The following is a 21,375-nucleotide window of genomic DNA, read 5'->3' on the forward strand; positions in this document are numbered from 1 at the left end:
GTTTTGCTTGAAGAACAAAAAAAACTGTTAAATATAACAAATTTGAAGATTTGAGAAACTAGATAAATCACTTTCGTTTTCCTCCTTTAAAAACTTTGTTCTTCAAATCTTGCTTTTGTATAAAAGTTTCTTTTCTGGAATTTCTTGAAAATGGTTGAGCAATGAAAAATTTTGGACTTAATTTTTCATCTTACTTTTTTGTTTAAGATTATTTTAAGATTATTAGCTTATATGGTTTTTAGGTTTTCTTTCTTAGTCATAATACAACAATGGTAAAAATGGATGAAAAATTACTATTTTGCGTCAGTATCAACAGCCCTAAGAGACGTTTATATGGTCCCGAATGGAAAGAACTTGACGGTGGAAAAACTTTGATTGATCTTTTTTTACAAGTTTGTGGTACAGACATTTTAGGACAACAAGTTCAAGTTTTGGTTTCAAAAGAGAGAGCTTTCCTAGAAGCAGCAGTTGTCCAAGTATATACACCGCTGACTGTGCTGGCAGAGAAAAGTCAAAGCTATATACAGTTTATCCTAACAACTGATAATACTAAACTAGAGGTACATCTTACATTAACAAGAGAAATTCAACAATGGTTTAACCGTACTTAGATTCAGCCGTTTAGAAATTTTAACCCTACTTTTCCTATTGTACCTGATTGTACATTTTACTGGAAACCACTTTTGCTACAAAAATGTTAATTTGAAAATTATTTATCCAAACCTCCTTAAAATAAAACTGCCTTTTTCTGTCATTTTGTATTAAAAATTGACTGCTTTTCTCCCATTTTCTTAGGAACATTTTGGAAACAAAAAGTCAAGTTCATCATACGAGTAAGTTACTCCTATACTCTGCTATACTTATTCCTTACAAAATTTCTGAAGATTTTCTTCTAATTTTTTTATAAACAAGTTTGTACCTATGCTACAACAGGCAAAAGTCATATTTTGTGTATGGTTGACATTACTATGTCAAGCTATAGCGATTTCTATGGTATGCTTTCCTAAATGTATTGAGTTATTGGCTGAACTTAACACCTTTCTTCCTTAGAAGTTCTCTTGGCCGTCATGAAACGTTCAGCATCAAATCGAGTACCGGTTACCTTGGAAACGACAATAAAATCAACACGTCATACGTCAGTAGTGTCGGTGGAGGAACCAAACCTTCGTTTGCTGATATGACTGTCGAAGAAATTTGCGATGAAATTAGAAGAATTAGAACTAAAGAGGTTTGTAAAGACTTGAAGGAATAGCCTGCTGATAAATGAAATTTAGCAAAATAGCTGTATTCATTGTCCTTACCTGGCCTGTAAAAATTGCAGGCTTTCCTCAACGGACCATGAATGGAATGGGCTGCTCCATTAAATTTCCATGCAGGGGGGTTGACGAACCTTTTTAAGTCAAATAAATATTCGTAGAAATATGTGGATACTCCCTGGAAAATGGCAAAATTTGCAAAATAACCCTTTGAAAAATCTTTTACATACCTTAAAAGTAAGGGTGGATGGACTAAAATCAGTCTTTGAAAAAATACTCCGTTATACCCCCTGAAAATTCTTCTCCGATTACCCCCTGGAAATGTTCGTCCACCCGTTCGTGTATGGATATAAAATGGAATGGCCCAATCTTTGAACCTATTCCTGTTGTAGATATTCCTCAGTTTTGTATTCAAGAACTCCGTTGTCTTCTACGGTCACCTATTTTATTCGATTTGCTATTTTTCAAATTGGAAATCAAACTTGGAAGTTTAGTGAAGATCCTTCGAAAATTAATTCATATTTTTTTTTTCATTCTTACTAGACATCTTTTTAATGTTATGTTTTGAAAACAGAATGATATAGATATTTTGACCGTTTTATAATCTTCCTGTTATTTTTGTGTCGACCAAATTGACCTTACCATATGCCATCAAAATAAAAACAAGAATTTTCGTCCAGTTTGATCGCGGACTTTCAAAAAAAATTACTGAATTAAAAACATTTTATTATTGATTGAGTGCTGAAGAAGACCAATGAAACTTTAGTAATAGATGAGAGCAATGGATGTTGAACAAAAAGAGAGCATTTTCATTTTCTTTCCTGTAAGATTTATCACTATACGTTGGTCTGTCTACAAATTTGCACCTTATTACATGAATATTACCAGTCATTTTATTAAAACCAGACGTGGTGTCCTTGAAAAAGCTAATAAAATTCGTGTTAATTTTTTGGACCTACCTCCGGGTGCCCCGGTGGAGGTCCTATAAATTAACCCATGTCCGTTCGTTCGTTCGTTCGTCCGTCTGTTACCAGCTTTTCTCAGGATTGGCTCATTAGTTTTTTTTGATTTTTGGCACAATGATGCAAAATGGTAATGCCCAAAATGTGACGGAGCCCGATTTTCGAAAAAAATTCATTTCCGTCTGAAAATGCCGGAAATATGCCGGAAAAACGTTTTTTTGGCATTTTCTCAAGATTTCATCATGAGTTTTTTCTGATTTTTTGCAAAAAGATGCGTATTAGCAATGTCCAAAACTTGGCCGAGTCCGATTTTTGAGAAAAAATCTTTTCCGGTCGAAAATGCCGGAAATATGCCGGAAATCGCCATTTTTGCAGATTTTCATCGAACTTTTTCCTTATATTTCGTTGTTTTTTCACACAAAAACATTATTAATAGCAATGCCAACCATGAAGCATGGTTCAATCGTCAATAGAACTGAGTTTTGAAGCCGGAACTTTCTAAAAATCGCCGGAGCAGCCCATTTTCGCCGGAAAAACGGTATTTCTTGATTTTCTCGAGCTGTACTCTATATTTTTTATGAAAATTTGCACACTGATGCAAAATGATAATACCTAAAATATGACGGAGCCCGATTTTCGAAAAACATTTCTTCCGGCCGAAAAAGCCGGAAATATGCCGGAAATACTGGTTTTTTGGCATTTTCTCGAGATTTTATCATTAGTTTTTTCTGATTTTTTACTCAAAGATGCGTATTAACAATGCCCAGAACATGGCCGAGTCCGATTTTTGAGAAGATTTTTTTCCGGCGGAAAATGCCTGAAATATGCCGGAAATCGCCGTTTTCTGGGTTTTCATTGGGCTTTTGTTGTTTTTTCATTCAAACACATTATTAATAGCGATACCCACCATCAAGCGTGTTTCAATTTTCAATAGAATTGAATTTTGAAGCCAGAACTATTTAAAAATCTCCGGAACAACCTATTTTCGCTGGAAAGACAGTATTTCTTGAATTTCTCGAGCTGTACTTTATATTTTTTTATGAAATTTTTCACACTGATGCAAAATGACAATACCTAAAATGTGAAGGAGCTCGATTTTCGAAAAACATTTTTTTCCGGCCGAAAATGCCGGAAATACGCCGGAAAAACCGGTTTTTTGACATTTCCTCGAATTTTCATCTTTTGTTTTTTCTGATTTTTTGCAGAGAGATGCTTATTTGCAATGCTCAAAACATGGCCGAGTTCGATTTTTGAGAAAAATTTCTTCTGGTGGAAAATGCCGGAAATCGCCGTTTTTGCAGATTTTCATTGGATTTTTCCTTATATTTCCAATTTTTTTCATACAAAAACATTATTGATAACAATGCTCACCATCAAGCATGATTCAATTGTCAATAAAACTGATTTTTGCGACCAGAACTTTCTATTTATTTTTTCCTTACAACCCTTTCCTCTCCCCCATCAACAATCAATGTATCGTCTACAATCAATGATGAATTTTTTGCGTTATGCATTTTCGTTAAACGCTATATTTTCTGACTGATTTTTTTCATTTTTCTCCTCGCATTGCTATCTAACTTTCATCATCAGGTAGGTCCATTCAGCATCTAGCTTGTTGCGTGTTAATTTCAAGGTCGTTGAATACTTGCCTAGTAATATTCGTGTAATAAGGTAGCTCAAGTGTTCAGGTCACGTCCCAAATTGTGTTGAGCAAGTATAGATGACATTTTTCTATTTGAATATTTCTTTTTTTAGCTATCAAAGTCGACGATTGATTCACTTGATGATTCGAAATACAATGACTCCATTGACAAGACGAAATGCGTGAGTCCTTTCGTTATTTGGTAACTTTCGACTTTTTGGTGGCTTATTTTTAAAAGACGTTATTTGTTTTTGAGCTTATTCACATCGAGCCATTTAATGCTCTTTGGGGACGAGGTGGAGTTTTTACAAGCTCTTATTTGATTTGGTTGGTCGTTAACCAGTATAACAATTTTGTTACTTTTTCTAAAGGACGCGTCATTTTTATTACTTCAAATGACCAATTATCAAAGTATCTTATAGAAACTCCATCTCATCTGGCGTTTTGAAACGCAATAATTATTTGAAGCTACCTATTCGATGTAACCTGAGCTTTAACGTGCGCAATTTCAATCTCCTTTTTTCAGGATTCGGTAACGCCACCCATCATAAAACGCCCTTCAAGTGGAGCACAGCGTACGCCCGTCAAAACTCCACCTTCATTAAAAGCATCAATTGCTCCTTCACCTACTAAAACTTCAAAACTGCGGACTGCAAGCAATGCTAAAATGGGGCGTAATTATGAATCGACGCCTCAGACACCACCCAAACGGACACCTTCACCTGGACCAAAACGCAGTCCCTCTCCAAGTTTGAAACGATCACCATCACCGAATCTCAAGAGAAGTCCCTCACCTTCTTTGAAGAGAAGTCCCTCGCCTGTTCCTAGAAAGTCATCAGCCAAAACTACCTCTGAAACAACGTTGACGTCATCGACGACGACTACCACTCGGAAAAGTTCGTTGAAATCTTTATCGGTATCACCCACTACTTCGACGAAAAAAGCAACCGACAAACAACGATCCCCCGATCTTGATCGTTTATCGGCTCTTGCCAAACCACGCCGGCGAAACAGTGAACCAGCCAAAACAACACCTGTCAAAAAGTCGTGTAATCCGATTCGGAAAGCAAGTATGAAATGCAAATCTCCCCGATTGTCAAACGTCAAAAGTCGGTTTGTGAGACCGGATTCTGCTAAATCTGATAGCAGTAAACCAAAAGATTATTTCGTGGAGTTTTTCACTCAAACTGCTGACGTGATACCACAAAACACTAAAGATAAATCTGTTCAAAATACTTCTAAAGTTGATGGAAAAGATTTACCAAATAACGAATACGGTGTAGATTCACTCTCGGCGTGTCAAATCGAACCTTCGAACGAAGTTTTAATGGTTTCTGATGTTTTGGCTGAGATCAGAGACTCGCAAAGTCCAACTAAAGAATCAACACAAAAAGAGGAAGAAAATTTGAATTCAAATGAAAATATTATAGAAATGAAAACATCCGATAAATTGACAACTGAATCTGACATTATGGAGATAAAATTTAATGATCCTGTTGACGTACAGGAGGTCACACCTACTTCTGATACTACAGAGATAAAACCAAAAAATGAATTCATAACAATGAACATTGATTCGAAATTAGCATCACCGAAAAAGTTGTTATCCTCACCACAACATAATAAATCACCATTGTTTTCACCATTATTGGAGAAAATCAAACAGTCTAATTCGAGCGCATCCAGTCTCGAAAAATCGACTTCAAAAAAGTACTTTGTATTTCCACCTGATGGAGAAAACAACAAAATTGACGTCACGAGATGTAGTAGTGGTCAAACGATAAATATACAATCGAACGATTCTTCACTTAACTTATCTGAAGACATCCCAATAGACTCTCTCTCCATTTCGACCAGTAGTAAAAATAACGATCTCTCGTCTGACCACGATACCAGTAAAGACACTTCAGAAGAAAAGACGTGGGCAAACTCGCGAGGAATTAAGTTTAAAGGCTCAAATAAAGATACGAAAAAACTGAACAATACTTTTACCATCCAAGGAGGGCTTTCGGAGAGTAACGCGACAGGTATAATTTTTTGAGTTTGTGAGATGCAGTTTTCACTTGCTACCTACGTCCGTAGCAGTTTTGTCCTATAATCTCGTACCCTGGGAGTCACTTGCACCGATTTTTGATTTTACTGATGGACTTTGGCACAATTGTTACCATTTTAAAAGCTAACTAAGGGATTTGTTGTCATTTCACAGCAGCTATCCGTTAAAAAAAAAGAGATTTAAAAAAATCATTTAATCTAACTAGCGATTTCGTCATGACTTAGATACTAAGGTTTGATTTTCCAGATGAGAAGAAAAGTAAATCCAGTGAAATGTCAAGTGAAGTAATCGACGAATCCTTAGAATGTGTCCCCATGGAAACCAATCCCAACATGCCACACGAACGTAAACATTGGACTAACAGTCTAAAGGTATGCTTCCTTTTTGTGTGAGTATTTATAAATATCTTAGGGTTTTCTGTCTGTCTTTCTCGTATTGTTCACGCATCAACAACTTAGCCAATACCTCATCTTTTGAATCGTCAGGTAATTTCATTCAGTTAAGGGCTCTGACCATAGTGAATTTTTAATATTTGCCACTTACAAAATAGAAAGTTCTACTTGATGTAGCCCACAAAACTGTGGCATGTTATACATTTTCTATTAGGCCAATTATCCTTGAGTCTGAAAATTTAAGAATTTCAATGAAAAAATTTGATGAAGAAGAAAATGAAGACTTTCGCAAAGAAGAGTATTTCAACTTTGAAGAGCTTATTTTCTGCTTATTTGCAGTAGATGGTGTATCTTTTACCGAACTAAAATAAATTTTTCGGAAAATTTTTCTAAAACCTTATTTGCTTCAAAATCTTGAAAATAGTACTTTTTGACCAATTTTTCATAGAAAAACAGCCATAACTTTTGATGCATCAATTTAGAAAATTTTTCCGAAAAAATTTAAAACAGTTCAATTCTTTGCGGAAAGTCTGAAAAAACTTCGAAACAAAAAGGCTAATTACCCATTAGCCCTTTTTGTAAAAGAAGATGATGCAACATATTATTAACGTCTTTTTAAAGTTCATAACGTCATTTTTGCAATTAAATTCTTAATTACTCTTAAGGGATTTGATTAAAAAGCAATTATAAAGGCAAATCTTTGTTAAGAGTGTTAAATAACCTAAAGCATAACATTTATGTTCAAATACTAAAATCAATTTGGTCACAGCCCTTAAATTCGAGTATTTAAAAGAAATGTTTAATATTTACTCTTCATTTTCTTTGTCTTTTCAGGGTATGGATGATTTGGTGGTGGCATCATTGAAAGCTTTCTCCATTGAATTGCGTTCCTCCAGTGAAAGTGTCGCTTCTAATATCAAGTGAGTAGAAACGAATTCTCATTATTCTACTGTAAAAAGTTCAAAAATCTTCATAAAATCTTCATAAAATCTTAATAATCAAAATTTTTCAAAACATTCGACCAATAGTAAGTCGCTATTAGCGCGTAATGTCCTGATTACCCATTATGCTTTGCGACTGTGAAATGGCCTATGTGATAACTATTAAACAAAACTTAAACGAAATAAGCAGCTTTCATTGTCAACAATGACAATGACTCGATAACTAAAGTATGTCTCAATGCAATCTGCAGAGGAGACAATAAAGGCTATAAGTTTGATATAATTTGAAACTTTTTCAGTTATAACCTTCTAAGATTGAAAATTTCCTAAATTGAAAGCGAAGATCATAGGACAATTTTACATAACTTGATTTTTTATTCATCTTTTTAGTTTTATTTTCTAAAATTTTTTTATAGTTTTTCTACTTTACAATAGTAAAGTTTTCAAAATAGCCTTTCTTGACAAAAATGTGAGGGCCCCGTGGCCCCCTGCCTGGTGACGGGGGCCATACTACTTACTATCTTTTCAACAAACGCATAACCACCGTTTCATTCGAACAAAAATTACAGCCTTTTTGTATCCGCTGCAGATTGCAAGTCTGGTAGGCGTTTTTTGAAAACGTGAAACACTCATTTAATAAAATCTTTCATTTTGAAGGGTTTTATACGAAAGATGGCGCAGTCTTCACGAAGGGGCTGATGATGAAGATGGAAAAGAAATGACACCTAATAACGTGTCTAGTGGAGCATTGAGTAAAATCACACCACGAGCCTCACCTCCCAATGAAGACGTCGGTATACAACAGGTATAGAATCAACCTCGTTCCCTGCGTATTATCAGCTTTTGATGCTTACTGATAGCGCTAGATAATACGCAGGCATTGGCTGGTTTTCGAACACGTATGATTACGTAATTCAAAAACAAAACGTCAGATTTCATTTGTTCCTGGGTTTGAAACCATTGCATTGCAGTGCAACTTTGTAACGTCAATTTTTTTTATGACGTATTGTTTTGAGAAGTTCCCCCTCTGAGAGGGGGAACTCGCATCAGCCAACACCAGGGTATTCTCTGGCGTCCATAAGTAACGTAAATAAAGCCTGGGATACACGGGGACGAGGTTGGTATAGAATTATTTGCCAACCTCGTCCCTGTGTATCCCAGGCTTTGTTTACGTTACTTATAGACGCCAGAGAATTATCCAGCGCTATCAGTAAGCATCAAAAAAGCTGATAATACAGATAATACACAGGAAACAAGGTTGATTGTTTGCTTGACAAACTCCAACCAAAATCGTCTTTTTAATCTACTATTACCAAGCCTTGGTCCGATTCTAATCTCCAGTCCTGAATATTACATACCTTACTATTTTCTTAAATCGAGATCTCGTAAAATCATAGCTTCAGCCAGGTTTCTAGCTCCCCCCAACAAAGTAAGGTCCCCCAACAATTTAGCTCCCCCCAAAAAATTGCCTTGTGCTAGGTCCCCTAACACTTCAGGTCCCAAGATAAACAAAAACAAAAACATTGTTCTCCCGCCCCCGTAGAGAGAAGTCAATAAAAATATATGCGAGTGATAAATGAAAACTAAATTTTACTTGTTTTAATATTTATGTTTACAAGTCGTTTGCTTTTTATATTTGATTTAATAGTAAGATAATAATAAGATATCTTTTGAATTTAGCTGAACAACCCCCAGAGTCTCAGTCAGATCATCTAGGCTCCCCCTCCCCCCAACAATCTAGGTCCCCCCAAATATTTTGGTAATTTTAGCCCCCAGGCTCTTTAAAGGCCAAAATATTTCTTAGCCCCCCCCCCCCCAAAAAAAAAAATAAGGGGGGGGGGCTGAACCTATGAAAATAAATACTTTTACGTTGAAAAATGTATTTCTTTTTCTTGCTAAAAGTCTATATCTAAGGCCGCCAGGCCAAAGATCATGAATTATCAGATATTCGTGATGTTAGAGAGTTGGTATCAAATGTTCATTTTATATCCTCTTCTAGAACATTGCATTCATCTTCAGAAACTTACGTAAAATTGAAGTCAAACTAAAAAGTAAGTCTCAGAATTAAATTTCTTACTTCAGTCTACGATTTTTTTATCCTCCAAATCGAATTTGTTCACAATACAAAATCTTTGTTAACCTGGAGCCTCCTTTAACATTTCTATAGTATTTTCTCAATCAAATATGTTTTACACAACCTTGCAACAAAATATCTTCTTCTCCACCCTCTGTAGCAATGGAACAAGCCACGCTGACAATGGTCCAATCATCTACAACAACTTCTCAACTCAACACTAAAGAACAGGTAACAAAGCCATGTGTGTTTTGCCGCAACCCTTTTATTCTACTAGCCCAGACACAGTGCCATAGGAAGCATTTGATTTTTTTTTGGGGGGGAGGTGAAACTTTAACCCTTCCCAGGCAAGAGAAATTGAAGCTACTTATTTCCCATCCAAAACGCGCATAGAACGCGCCTTAATCATGACGACGGATTGTATCTAGCGGTCCCTTTGTTTTGGAGGACTACATTTTTTGAAATCTAGCGATAGATTTTAGTTTCAATCTGGTGTTTGTGTAAAAACTACGCGCGGGCGTTCTGGATGGGAAAAAAGTGGTTTCATTTCCCATCCAGGAGTCTCGCCTCTAGCCCTTGTATATTTTTGGACCTACCCCGGTGGTGTGGAGGTCCTATAAATTCACCTCTGTCCGTTCGTTCGTTCGTTCGTTCGTTAGTTACCAATTTTTTTGGACTTTGAAAAATTGGATCATTAATTTTTTCAGATTTTTTGCATGAAAGTACTTTAATGGGATAAACTTTCGCGGGGATTAAATTTCGCGGTTGGACCTATCCGCGAAATTCAAAAATTTCGCGTGGACTTAATTTCGCGGGTGGCACTATTTGGTGACAATATTTTCACGATTTTGTGACTTTTACTGTCAAATCATGCATGTTGGTTGTTTAGCGAAATCCGCGAAATTTAATCCCCGCGAAAGTTTATCCCATTAAAGTAGCTAAAAGATGGCTCAAGCAGATTTTTGCAAAAAAAATTTGTTGGCTCAAAAAACGCATGTTTATCTATAAGAATCACTATTAATAAGCATACATCAATGTTCTTAGTCAAATTACTCAGTTTTTTTTGCTCATGAGGGTTTACTTTTGAGGTTTGTTTTGGTGAAATTTTGGTTTCTAAACGTTTTTTAATAATTTTAATAGATCGTCACTATTTGTGTTCTAAATGATTGTTAAACGGTCATGCTCACGTAGATATCAATTATATGTGTTAAATGCATAACCAGGTAGGTCCATAAAAGTATCACTTGTTTTTAATGTTTTGAACAGTTGTCTTAAAGAAATCATCTTTGAAAAGATATTGGGGGATGGTATATTATCTGGTGGAGATTACCAGTATGATCTCCATCTCAATAACATGCCTTGAAAATAGAATTTGAGTCAAATTTTAGATCGAGTTTGGCAATTTTGTGACCCTTTAAGAGATTTAATTGCCTAAATCTTGAACTATTATTAATTTTGATTGATTTTTACAAAATTTAAAAAGTCGTGTTCCTTGAGAGGGAAATTCTCGATTTTAGTGATTTTAAAACTTAAAAAAGCCTATGAATTTGTATCCCTTTGCGGGACTTTTGAAGTATGAAAAAGGGTACACTTATGGCATTTGCAATAATCGAAATAATGCAGCAAGAATCTTCAATTGATGGTTTTACAATTTATTCTTGATATGCATAAGTCAAGAAGACGTCATATTTTTTAACGGAAGCACCCAAAAAAGCCGGTTTTTGACCTCTGTGTTTCTATTTTTAGTAACAGAGAGAGGTCAAATCCCGGCTTTTTTAGGGTGTTTCCGCTAGAAAAATGACTTACGCATATCAAGAATTTTCTCACATTTAGACATTATTGGTACCAGACGGAAATCGCAGACCTTCAATTCATCGCAGCAGTACGTTTCATTGATTATAAACTTACGTATTACATGTTGGCGAGCAGCAAAAATCTTGAAAACTTTATTTGATATTGACAAGACCTAAGTTTTCGTTCTTATGGTGAGAACTGCATAGCGTCAGCCCCCTACTAGTTGGGGGATTACACCCTCCAAAAAGCAAAAAAGGTTGGGGCTAAAGATGCTTTAAATGTTTAGGGGGACCTAATGTACTTGGGAGGAGCTGAAATCTCATCATTTAACTTGGGGGCTAAAAGAAGAATTGAAGTTGAAAATTTTTCGCCTCCGGCACAGTATTTTTATATGAAATGAGCAAAATATTTTATCTTAACCTTCGAACTGCAATAAAATTTACATTGAGTAACCCTTTTTTCGTGGAGCAAAATTTAAAAGTGTCGAGGGTCGATAGCCCTGGGGGACTTAAAACTCAGGGGGAACCTAATTTTTGCCTGGGGACCTAAACCCAGGCTGACGCTATGAACTAATTTGGCGAATGAAAGGCTAAACCTGTCCTATTTTGCCTTATCTTGAGCAATCTTGATGAATTGAAGCCAAAATCTACCAAATAAAGTTCTCACCTATATGATTATCTCTCTGATTATCACCAAATTTTTCCAACCGATCACATTTTCATCAAATTGAAAAATACTAACACCATCTCTTTTCGCCGTAGAATCCTTCAAATGGAACGAATTAAAACATTCAGCGCGCGTCCAATCGAAAGGCAACTTATCTTGGAGAGCACATCAAACGAACTTACATCACGAAAGTGAACAAGATTCCAGCAGTGATTCTGATGATTGTTGATAACAACTGGAACCTGTGTCCATTTTGTTTGGAAATAAAGTTGGCGGGAATGGACATTTTTCCGTCTAATCACAGCAAAATTTTTGAAAACTATAAAAAAATACAATTATATATTATTTTTTCAATTTTCAAACTTTATAGTTATGCCATGTGTTCTAAAAACTGATGTAATGTTGGTATACAGTTGTTACAGTAAGTTAAACTTTCACGAATTGAAAATTTTAGCGACTTCGTCAATATTATCTTCTCCAAAAATATTTCCTATCTACAAGACTCTAGACAATACATTCTTCATAGCTATTGCACTTACAAGCTTTTAGACTCTTTTAGCTTTTAGAAAATTTAAGAATATGCTAAGCATTACCTTGAGCTTACGAATAGACTATTTTTCTTAAAATTTCGCCTAGGATAAGCATTTTTCAGCCTTGTCAATCATTGGCCTTAAAGCTCCGAAGCGACGATTGGTTTTTATTTTCAATCTCTCGGTCCAAATATATTGAGAATTTGGGTTAATTCCTCGTGTTTGTAGCAATTTAAAGGCTCGGGCGAGAAAGTTCTTGGGCTATTTATAAAATGAATCGAATATTTCAATTCGGGAGGGGTTTATAGACTTCCAGGCTATAATCTGAGCCCTTTTGGATCCCCAGATCCTAAGGTCGTAAGTCTAATATTAAAACTCAGGGTTAAAACCAATGAAGTATATAAGCCCGAAGGGCTAGAATCGAATCTCCTTGGTAGGATTTGAAGCCAACAAATCCTCGGGTGAAACAAGGCATGTCCCAAATATATTTTGCGTGACGCGCACCGCTTCCAATGATTCCTTAACGTTCATATATAGCTCAAAAGAATCATATCAACGAATGGATTTCGAAAAGTGCTGGGTCAAGAATTTACATTAAGCCAATCTCAAGATATCGGTCAAAAATTGATTTTGACGTTATAAAATACATCGAAAAAACACGTCATAAGTAAGATTCAAATGACGTCATTATTAAAAAACAGCGATAACTTCAGTTTTATTAATGCAATCAACACCAAATTTTGACTGGAGTTGTAAATCAATGATTTTGAAATATTTGTTCAAAAATTTTCAGAAAATTTGAATGACGTCATTTGTTGTCGGGAAAAATCTAAATACGTCAAAAATTGCTGACGTCATCATGAATTTTCAAATTTTTTTCATGAAATATTTTAGAATTGTTAATTTACATCTCCAGTCAAAATTTTGCTTTGACTGTAGTAAGTTAATCGGAATTATCGCCTTTTTTCAATAATGACGTCATTTAAATTGTCTTTTTGACGTGTTTTTCGATGTATTTTATAACGTCAAAATCAGTTTTTTGCCGATATCTTGAGATTGGCTTGATGTAAATTTTTGACCCAGCACTTTTCGAAATCCTCTCGTTGATACGATTCTTTTGAGCTATATATAAACGTTAATGAATAATGGGAAGCGGTGCGCGTCACGCAAAATATATTTGGGACATGCCTTGTTTCACCCGAGTCCTACCAAAGTTGCGCGGTCTTGAGCGGCTCGCCTGGTTTTTACACAAATGACAGATTGAAACTAAAATTTACCGCTTAATTTCGAAAAAAATATCAATCGTAAACAAAGGAATTGTTAGATTCTATCTGTCGTCAAAAATCACCTCGGGTAACTTATGGCATGTCTGAAAACTGAAAATTACCATAATTTTTAGATCGCATTAGTCGACAGAAAATGACCAAACAAATGACTGAACATGAAGGGTAATATGATGAAGTTTATGATGAAGTTGTTTTTTGGCTGATTTTCGCGAAAAACCGTAAAAACTGATTATGGCGTCATAATCGATGACGTCATAAAAACTAAAAATTGAATTTCTCAAGAATGATTGCCCCCGCAGGAGCGTAGCGACGAGGAGGCACTCATAGTTTCACGCATAGATATTGGACTGGAATCTCGAAATTTTGTTGCGCTTTGTCGCCCACGCATCCCCGTAGTTAGTCTCTTCCGTAAATGTTCGGTTTTTCTTCCGGGACGGTAATAGTATACATATTTTCATATTACGTTATATGCTATTACCATTATTACATATTACAATTTTAGTTTTGATTTAGCTTTGAAAAGCTGAAGCGAGTGTTATAAATGCAAATCAAAACAGTGTATGATATAACACGAATTACAATATTACTTGTGCAAATCAAAACAAACAAAATGGCAGACTGGTTATGATGATGAGCTGATTCGTTGACTGGAAAAAGTGTTTTGTATGTCAAATTTTGTTTCTTGTCTTTGAAACTGAATACTAAATATTGTAATTTAGTCAGAAGTTCACTTCAGCAATGATTTCAATTCTTTTTCCGGAATCTTTAAAGAAATTTGCTCAAGTTTTCAAATGTACATTTGATATTTTTGTTCAAACTCTAATTTATCTTTTTGTCTTTTATTTTATTAATAACCGTTATTGTTTATAGAGCTTCTCAATCTTTAAATACCATCATATTGTCGTAACTCGAGTCCTTCTTAACTTAGTAAAACAAGATACCGGCAAAGTACAAAAAGGTTGAATGTATGCGTAAAGTTGAATCCAAAAGTGAATGAATGTTGAATGTCAATTAATGTAAACAAACTTTTTCTTTTGGTCTTCAAAATAGATTTGTCTCACTTAAAGTTTTTTTTTACTGTTTTTCAGTGTGGTAAATCTTTTTCAAAAACCTGCAAAAAGTTTGTTTACATTCGTTTAACTTTACATGCGCACATTCAACTTTTTCATGCAGTTGTGATAGCCTAAATAACTTACGCTCCAGTGGTTTGGTGAAATAGCTCCAATTCTGGCTTTCCACAAGTTAGGATGGACCTTCCCAAAGGCATTTAACGCTGGTTAGACTAGGTACACAGACAGTCATACAGAAACACCATAAAGTGAAAGTATATATAGCTATAAACTCAAAAAGTCTAGCTTCCTGAAGGCACGTCTCTTCATTGTCTGTGCTACTTGGAGAAAAGATTGCATCATGAAAAAGTACTGTGCACTTGAAAAAAAATTTAGGCGCATTTCAACTTTTCTCGACTGTACGTCTGAATGGACCACAATGGCATTCCTTTATTTTTCTTTTGACCAATAAAATAGAAGATTTTGTTTGAGAAGTGCAATCACAGAGTACCCAAGTGGAGGCCGGGCCTTAACTAGGATTGGTTTCTATTTCATCCTATTTAAGATGGCGCAGAACTTTTTGATAAATTTCATACGTAGTATCCTCTTGACTATTGTTTATTAGGCAAAGTTGCAATAGAGAATTGTTGAAATATAGCAGCCAATGAAAAAAACAAGCTATTTCTGATTGGTTACCTTGTTGATTTATTCACCACCATATATTTTGCCTACAATCTAAGATGTCTGAGGCATTATCAGAAAAGGTCTATTTAGTGAATAATAACCACGATATATATTGTTGTAAGAAAGAAACTATGAGAAAAAAAACAAACAGGAGATGTGAAAACCTGTAAGCTAATGATACCATAATTTTTGAAATATATTTTTGAGAATCTTTTCCAGCTTTTCCTTAAATTTTATTAAATTATCAAGCTGCGAATTCTTCAAGTATTTTGTTAATGGAATATAATTTTTATTCAAGCAAATGCCTCAATCAATCAATCAATCAATCAATCAACCAACCAATCAATCAATAATTAAATCAATCAATTATTCCTGATTATTTTTTAATGTTTTAATCTTTAAAACATTAAAAGCTTTATAAGTGCATGACATGTTCTTTATGTGGGGGCATTTAGTGAAAGCTATGACTAGTTTATTCAATTATCTTCAAAATTTCATGACGTCAGCAGAAATTAGGTAAAAAGGAAAAATCCTATTATTTTGCTGACGTAATCAGAATTTCGAAGATTTTTTTTTTTCAAATGATCGATTTTAGTGAGATACATCTTTGGTAAAAGTTTGAAGACGATTGGATAAAAACAACCCTTGAGAAATTCAATTTTTATTTTTTATGACGTCATCGATTATTACGTAATATTTAGTTTTTGCGGTTTTTCGCGAAAATCGGCGAAAAACAATTAGGTTACACATCAGGTCAGTACCCTTCATGTTCACCGTCGGCTATTGCAATCTAAAAATTATGGTAATTTTAAGACATGCCATAACTTACCCGAGACGGCGCATTTTTTAAGGCTTCACTTTTTCTTGCCTGAGAAAGGTTAGAGATTCTACTCTAGCCCTTGGGACAAGCTGGAGTTTTTAAAAGCTCTTATTTGATTTGGTTGGTCGTTAAGATGTAATAAAAGATTCTTATTACTTTTTCTAAAGAACGCGTCATCTATATCACTTCAAATGACCAATTAGTGAAGTATCTTGTAAAAACTCCAGCTCATCCCTAGCCCTTCGGGCTTTAAACTCAATGGTTAAAACTCTACCTTTCCAACCTAAGTTAGAGCGACTTTCATTGTATGCACTTTCGAGCTAGTTTTTGGGTCTCTGTATGCAAATAAAAAAGCATGTAAAATTAAAACTTGTAAACAATTCTTTCACTATTACCCTTGATACGGAGAAAAAAGGGTTTGGAAAGTTACCTCTCTCTCTCGGCTAAAAGTTTTCAAGTTTCTTTTGACAGCTGAAAATTTTTTCAGAAGTTAATAAACAGGTGGATCCTACTAATAAGGTTCGGGGAGTGGTTGTAAAAAGTCGAAAAATTAACAAGTGGGAGGGGGGGCGTTTATTAGGCACCTGAAAAGTTGTTTTTCACCGCCAATTCGAAATTAGCCTGGGAATCCATGCTATGATTTCTTCTTTGATAAAAACTGATGGCGAAATGTATAGCATGGTACGGGCTGAGAGTTTGAATTTCTCAGATCCTAATAACGGTTGAAAACATAGCCAATCAAATTTTGTTATTCTTTTACTGGTCACACTTTCTTAGAGAAAGCGAAACTTTCGAAATTTGGTTTTTATTTTAGTAAGTGAGGACAGCGCTAAATTCGAATTTCCCACTGTAAAAAATGTGAGTCTAGTATTGGACTCACAGCTCGAACCCGTCTTGTGTACATCAAATTATAAAAAAACACACGACGGGACTCCTGTCTAATTCGAAATATATTGAAAAGGTTTGAAATCACGGTATTAATCTACTCTCGGGTACCTAATAGCCGGGGGTTTGGAGTGAGCAGGGGATTGGAAAAAATCTCAAATACTAATAAGCGGAGGGGGGGGGTTGAAATAAAAATATCCTGGGTGGAATGTTTTCGAAAAGAAGGCTAATGCAGCAGAATTAGGGCGAAAGAGGGAACGTTCAAAAAAAATTCCCAAAAATCAATAAGCGGTCCCCCGGCTATTAGGTACCCGAGAGTAAAGACATTTACTGAACGGCTAAAAGGTAGGTTATTATATGGCCCCATTTAGCACCAGCATTTGTTAAAAAGATATGGCGTACAATATGGATCTAGGATCTCGAGCATTCAAAAGAGTAGGGCTTATTTTGTAAGATATAAATTTGATTTTTTTGTTAATATACTTGTTATCGATCATATGATATAAAAAAATACTTGGTTAAATGTTAAAAATAAAACTGGTCTTATAAACACCATGCGGTTATATATAAAAAAGGTTATACGTTGCAAAATGCAATGGTATCTGATGGATGAAGGACGTTCATTATTTATCGAATAGTTCTTGGGACCATTCAAAAAGTACGTACGCTCGAGAGGGAAGGGGGTTCTCCCAAAAGTGAACGAAATCGTACGAGAGGGAGGGGATCCTTGAGGAGAAGTAAGTATACGCTCGTAATTTTTCCTAAAATGTCTTTTTTGAGAGAAAAACGCAATATTTTCACATCAAAAAATTGTTTTTGCGATTGTTATTTTTCATTTCTCCTTTGGTATTTTTGTTCATCTTATAGATTCTTTTAATTTCTTGAGACTGGATACCTAAATATTCTACTGTTACAAGAGTTTCAAGTTTCGACTTTGGTTAGGGGGATGTACTAAAAAGCGTACGTACGCTGAAGGGGGGGGGTACACATAAAGCGTACGAAAGCGTACAAGGGGGAGGGGGAGTCAAAAATTTGCCATTTTCGAGCGTACGTACTTTTTGAATGGTCTCCTCCCTTCAAGTCTCGTTGGGCTTTTTAATCAAATTTCAACCTATCTTAATAATGACGGATTAGAGAGGGCTGCACTGGGAAATATTGCCTGAGTAACACAGAACTTAGTAAAACTATATATTTATTTATCTTAACAGACCTTCACTTGGAATGGAAAAAAAAACATTCTCAAATATTACGTCAAGATTTAAACGATAAAATGACAGTAGACGAAATTAAGCGCAATTTCATTCAGCAAAGGACCCACAACAAAAAGTTTGGACGTTTATTTCTAAAGTTATATGTCCAGAATGAAAAGATCTCATCAATATCATTCAAAAACTGAAATCTGCAACCTGTACAATATGTCCAGAATGTCTACTTTAACAATATTGTTCAATCAAAAGACAATATTTATGAAGCTTTGCAGTGCTTCTTATGCTCACTCCAATGTTTAGCTTGACATTCTTTTCCACAATAACTCACCGCACGACAACGTCCACACTTCTTAAATCGTTTCTGCGCACTCTCCGACATCGTCTGCTCTCCGCCTGACTTGCTACGCGGGCAGCTAGATAGTGCACAGGTTTTGATTTTCTTTGTTTTTTTCTCTTTCTCTCGTTTTTCGCCGTCGTCATCGTCGATCTCAACGATTTTCGGCGCCGGTTGTTTCTCCGACTTCGGATTTTCTTTCGAATGACTTCTTTGGCAATCCGAATTCTTTGCTTTCGGATTCGGTATAATTGAAATAATAGCTCTTGTTTTTGTTCCGTTTTTGTTTTTCAACTTAGTTATTCCAACCTCATTTTTGCATGCACTAAATGTCTCAGCGATTTTCAAACTGGACTGTAAAGCTTCTACAAGCTTTTTATCACGAGGACCTTTAACGGCTTGCTTATCCGATTTCTTCTTAGTATCGCCAAAACCGAGCTTTGCGTATTGCTTTTTGGTGATAGCATCTTTGAAATCACCTCCATCAGACAAATAAAAACAATTAGCTTCATCTTGGTACATCTCATTAACGGTGGAAACTAAAGAACGAGTGATATGCTTGGAGACATCAAGCTCGTCATGGTGCATAATATGTGCCATGCAAGCAACAGCGATGGTGCTATATCGATCAGGCATAGATTTATCTGAGATAGTAGCGATCAAAACTTCCATCATCTTATCCGCTACCGATTGAGGGATTTTCGACGTTTCTTTGTTGAGACCGTCCGCTTTTACGTAATCCAACATTTTCGTCCAGTTTTCGCCGTTGACGTAAACGCACATGTTACGGAAGGTGTCGGGTTTCAAGGAGCGAAAGAGTTGCATTCGTTCGCCGTTCAGCTCTTCAAGGACACCAGATGATTTCATGTGATACAAGATGCATAAATCGTAGTGAATCAGCTTGACAGTGACGGGCATTAATTGCGAATACAAATTCTTATTGATGTTACGACGGTTGCGGTACAAATCATAAATCTCTTCACCCCAAGTCTTGATTGGGACCAGTCGAAAAAGTTCCAACTTCTTATCGAAACTTGTTTGACAAACGTTGACAGTATTGACACGAGATAACAACTTAATGTCTCGTTCATCGTAACTATAAAACTTGGAGAGGACTTCTACGGTGTTATTGGTGAAGATGGAAGGGCATTCTTTCTCTTCCAAAGGACCGATAGCGACTAACAGATTCAAAGCACATGAGATCAATTGATCTTTAGTGTCTTTATTACACTTGGACATCGTGGTAGGGAACGCTTTCAACACACATATTGCATAATCTTGAAACTTCTCTTTAATGATGGATTCCTTTTCACTTTCAACTCTTTCGGTAACGATGATGAATGAAAAGATTTTATCATCTAGTCCACCCTTCGTGATCATATGTTTCAAACGTGAAAACTCAACTTGAATTAATTCCTCTTTACACGGTCGTTGGAAAGAGAATCCGGATTTTAGTGCGAGATCAAGGAAACGTAGAGTGTGCAAGATAATCTTTTGAGCCAACGCTCGACGATAATTCACTTCGTCGTGGACAGCAAATTTCAAGATGAGCGAATAATCTAACTGATCTAATAGCTTACGAAGTAACTCGAATCTGGAATCTGTGGTGTCGATAGACATCAGTGCATCAATGGAGAAAAGGAGTGGTGAATGCATTCGTTGACATGATTTGTTGCTCAGCAAGTCCATCAAGATTGGGATTCCAGGGTCGAGGAGAAGGAAGAGATCAATCATAACAGGTCTTGTAAGAGACAAACGAGTGAATAATGCAATGAGATCGACCGGCTGCGTATCTTTCAATGAATACCATTCCTTTTGTGCGACGGCCGTTGCAAAAAGCGGTGAAACGATACGGTCGTAGCTAAATTCGTAATCCTCAAGTCTAGCTTTCCCTTGAAGTTCATAAAGTTTCTTAAAGATGGGATACATTTTGTTATGATGGAATGAACCATCTAAATACAAGAACTCATCAACGACAATCATATACGGTCCACAACAAAGTTGTTTCGTTTTCTCAGTAAAAGCAGAGCTGACAACAGTTAAAAACACTGTGATGCTTTCCAGAAATACGTGATCCGGTAATAAGAGTATCCGGTCGAAAAGCATGAACCAAAAACGCCTGGCGTTGTAAATTTGGTAATGATATTTCTTGGAGCGTGTGATGCATGTGTATGCCAACTGAACAACCGATGATACATAACGCTCGTTACGAAGTCCAGCTGTTAACAAGCTAGTTAATAGTTCCACTGTCTCTTCCGCACTAAAAAGAGCATCCGGATGTACCCCACTGTTATGAATATCTTTGACATTACTTGAAAAACCTTCACATACATCATCAATAGCGCCCCAATTTTTCGATTTTATATTACGGAAATCATCGAAAAAGCATCTTTTCCATCCTCTGACGTCATCTTCGCCATTTGCAAACCAATCATCATCGACGATGAGGACGTCACCATTCAAACAATGTAAGCATAGAGTTTTCGATAGCTGTTCTTGCTGTTGGGCTGCCATCTTGTTTATCTATTTTGTATTTTCTTTGTTTGCTAAAACCGAAAAAAGGGAAATATTAAAGCTTTGGCAGGCTTTGATTGAGTTCTCATCAAAAAGTGTAGTACATGCAGTTACTTCGCAAGCAGAAACTTTCGCGATTCTAGAGAATTTTAGCCCTTTTCGCGAAAGTAAATTGAGTTGGCATTTCACGAAAAAAAATCTGCAAAGAAAATCTACTAATTTTCCTCTTTGATGATAACAAGGATAAAATTTAATGTAGAGATTATTATTTCAGTACATTTGAAC

At 35.7% G+C, this 21,375-nt stretch overlaps 2 protein-coding genes across 3 annotated transcripts; one reads left to right on the forward strand and one right to left on the reverse strand.

Moving 5' to 3' along the window:
- Positions 1–218: 218 nt before the first annotated feature.
- On the forward strand, positions 219–12,223 carry LOC136798737 (serine-rich adhesin for platelets-like). 2 transcript variants are annotated; one of them, XM_067055399.1, is made up of 12 exons: positions 219–560; positions 796–833; positions 1,051–1,228; positions 3,974–4,042; positions 4,387–5,887; positions 6,160–6,284; positions 7,140–7,225; positions 7,904–8,051; positions 9,246–9,297; positions 9,481–9,551; positions 11,154–11,202; positions 11,876–12,083. In XM_067055399.1, exons 1-12 carry the CDS (start codon positions 270–272, stop codon positions 12,007–12,009), a joined length of 2,742 nt encoding a protein of 913 aa, XP_066911500.1. In that variant the 5' UTR covers positions 219–269; the 3' UTR covers positions 12,010–12,083. The 2 variants fall into 2 exon arrangements, with proteins under 2 accessions (XP_066911500.1, XP_066911501.1); XM_067055400.1 differs by lacking the exons at positions 219–560; positions 796–833; positions 1,051–1,228 and adding an exon at positions 1,944–2,079 and having other exon boundaries at positions 11,876–12,223.
- Positions 12,224–17,460: 5,237 nt separating this feature from the next.
- Positions 17,461–21,123, reverse strand: LOC136798738 (uncharacterized). Its single transcript, XM_067055401.1, has one exon. It carries the CDS (start codon positions 21,088–21,090, stop codon positions 18,499–18,501), a length of 2,592 nt encoding a protein of 863 aa, XP_066911502.1. The 5' UTR covers positions 21,091–21,123; the 3' UTR covers positions 17,461–18,498.
- Positions 21,124–21,375: the final 252 nt, after the last annotated feature.

Source organism: Clytia hemisphaerica, unplaced genomic scaffold (genome assembly GCF_902728285.1).
Source record: "Clytia hemisphaerica strain Z4C2 unplaced genomic scaffold, Clytia hemisphaerica genome assembly, whole genome shotgun sequence".
Classification (NCBI taxonomy): domain Eukaryota; kingdom Metazoa; phylum Cnidaria; class Hydrozoa; order Leptothecata; family Clytiidae; genus Clytia; species Clytia hemisphaerica.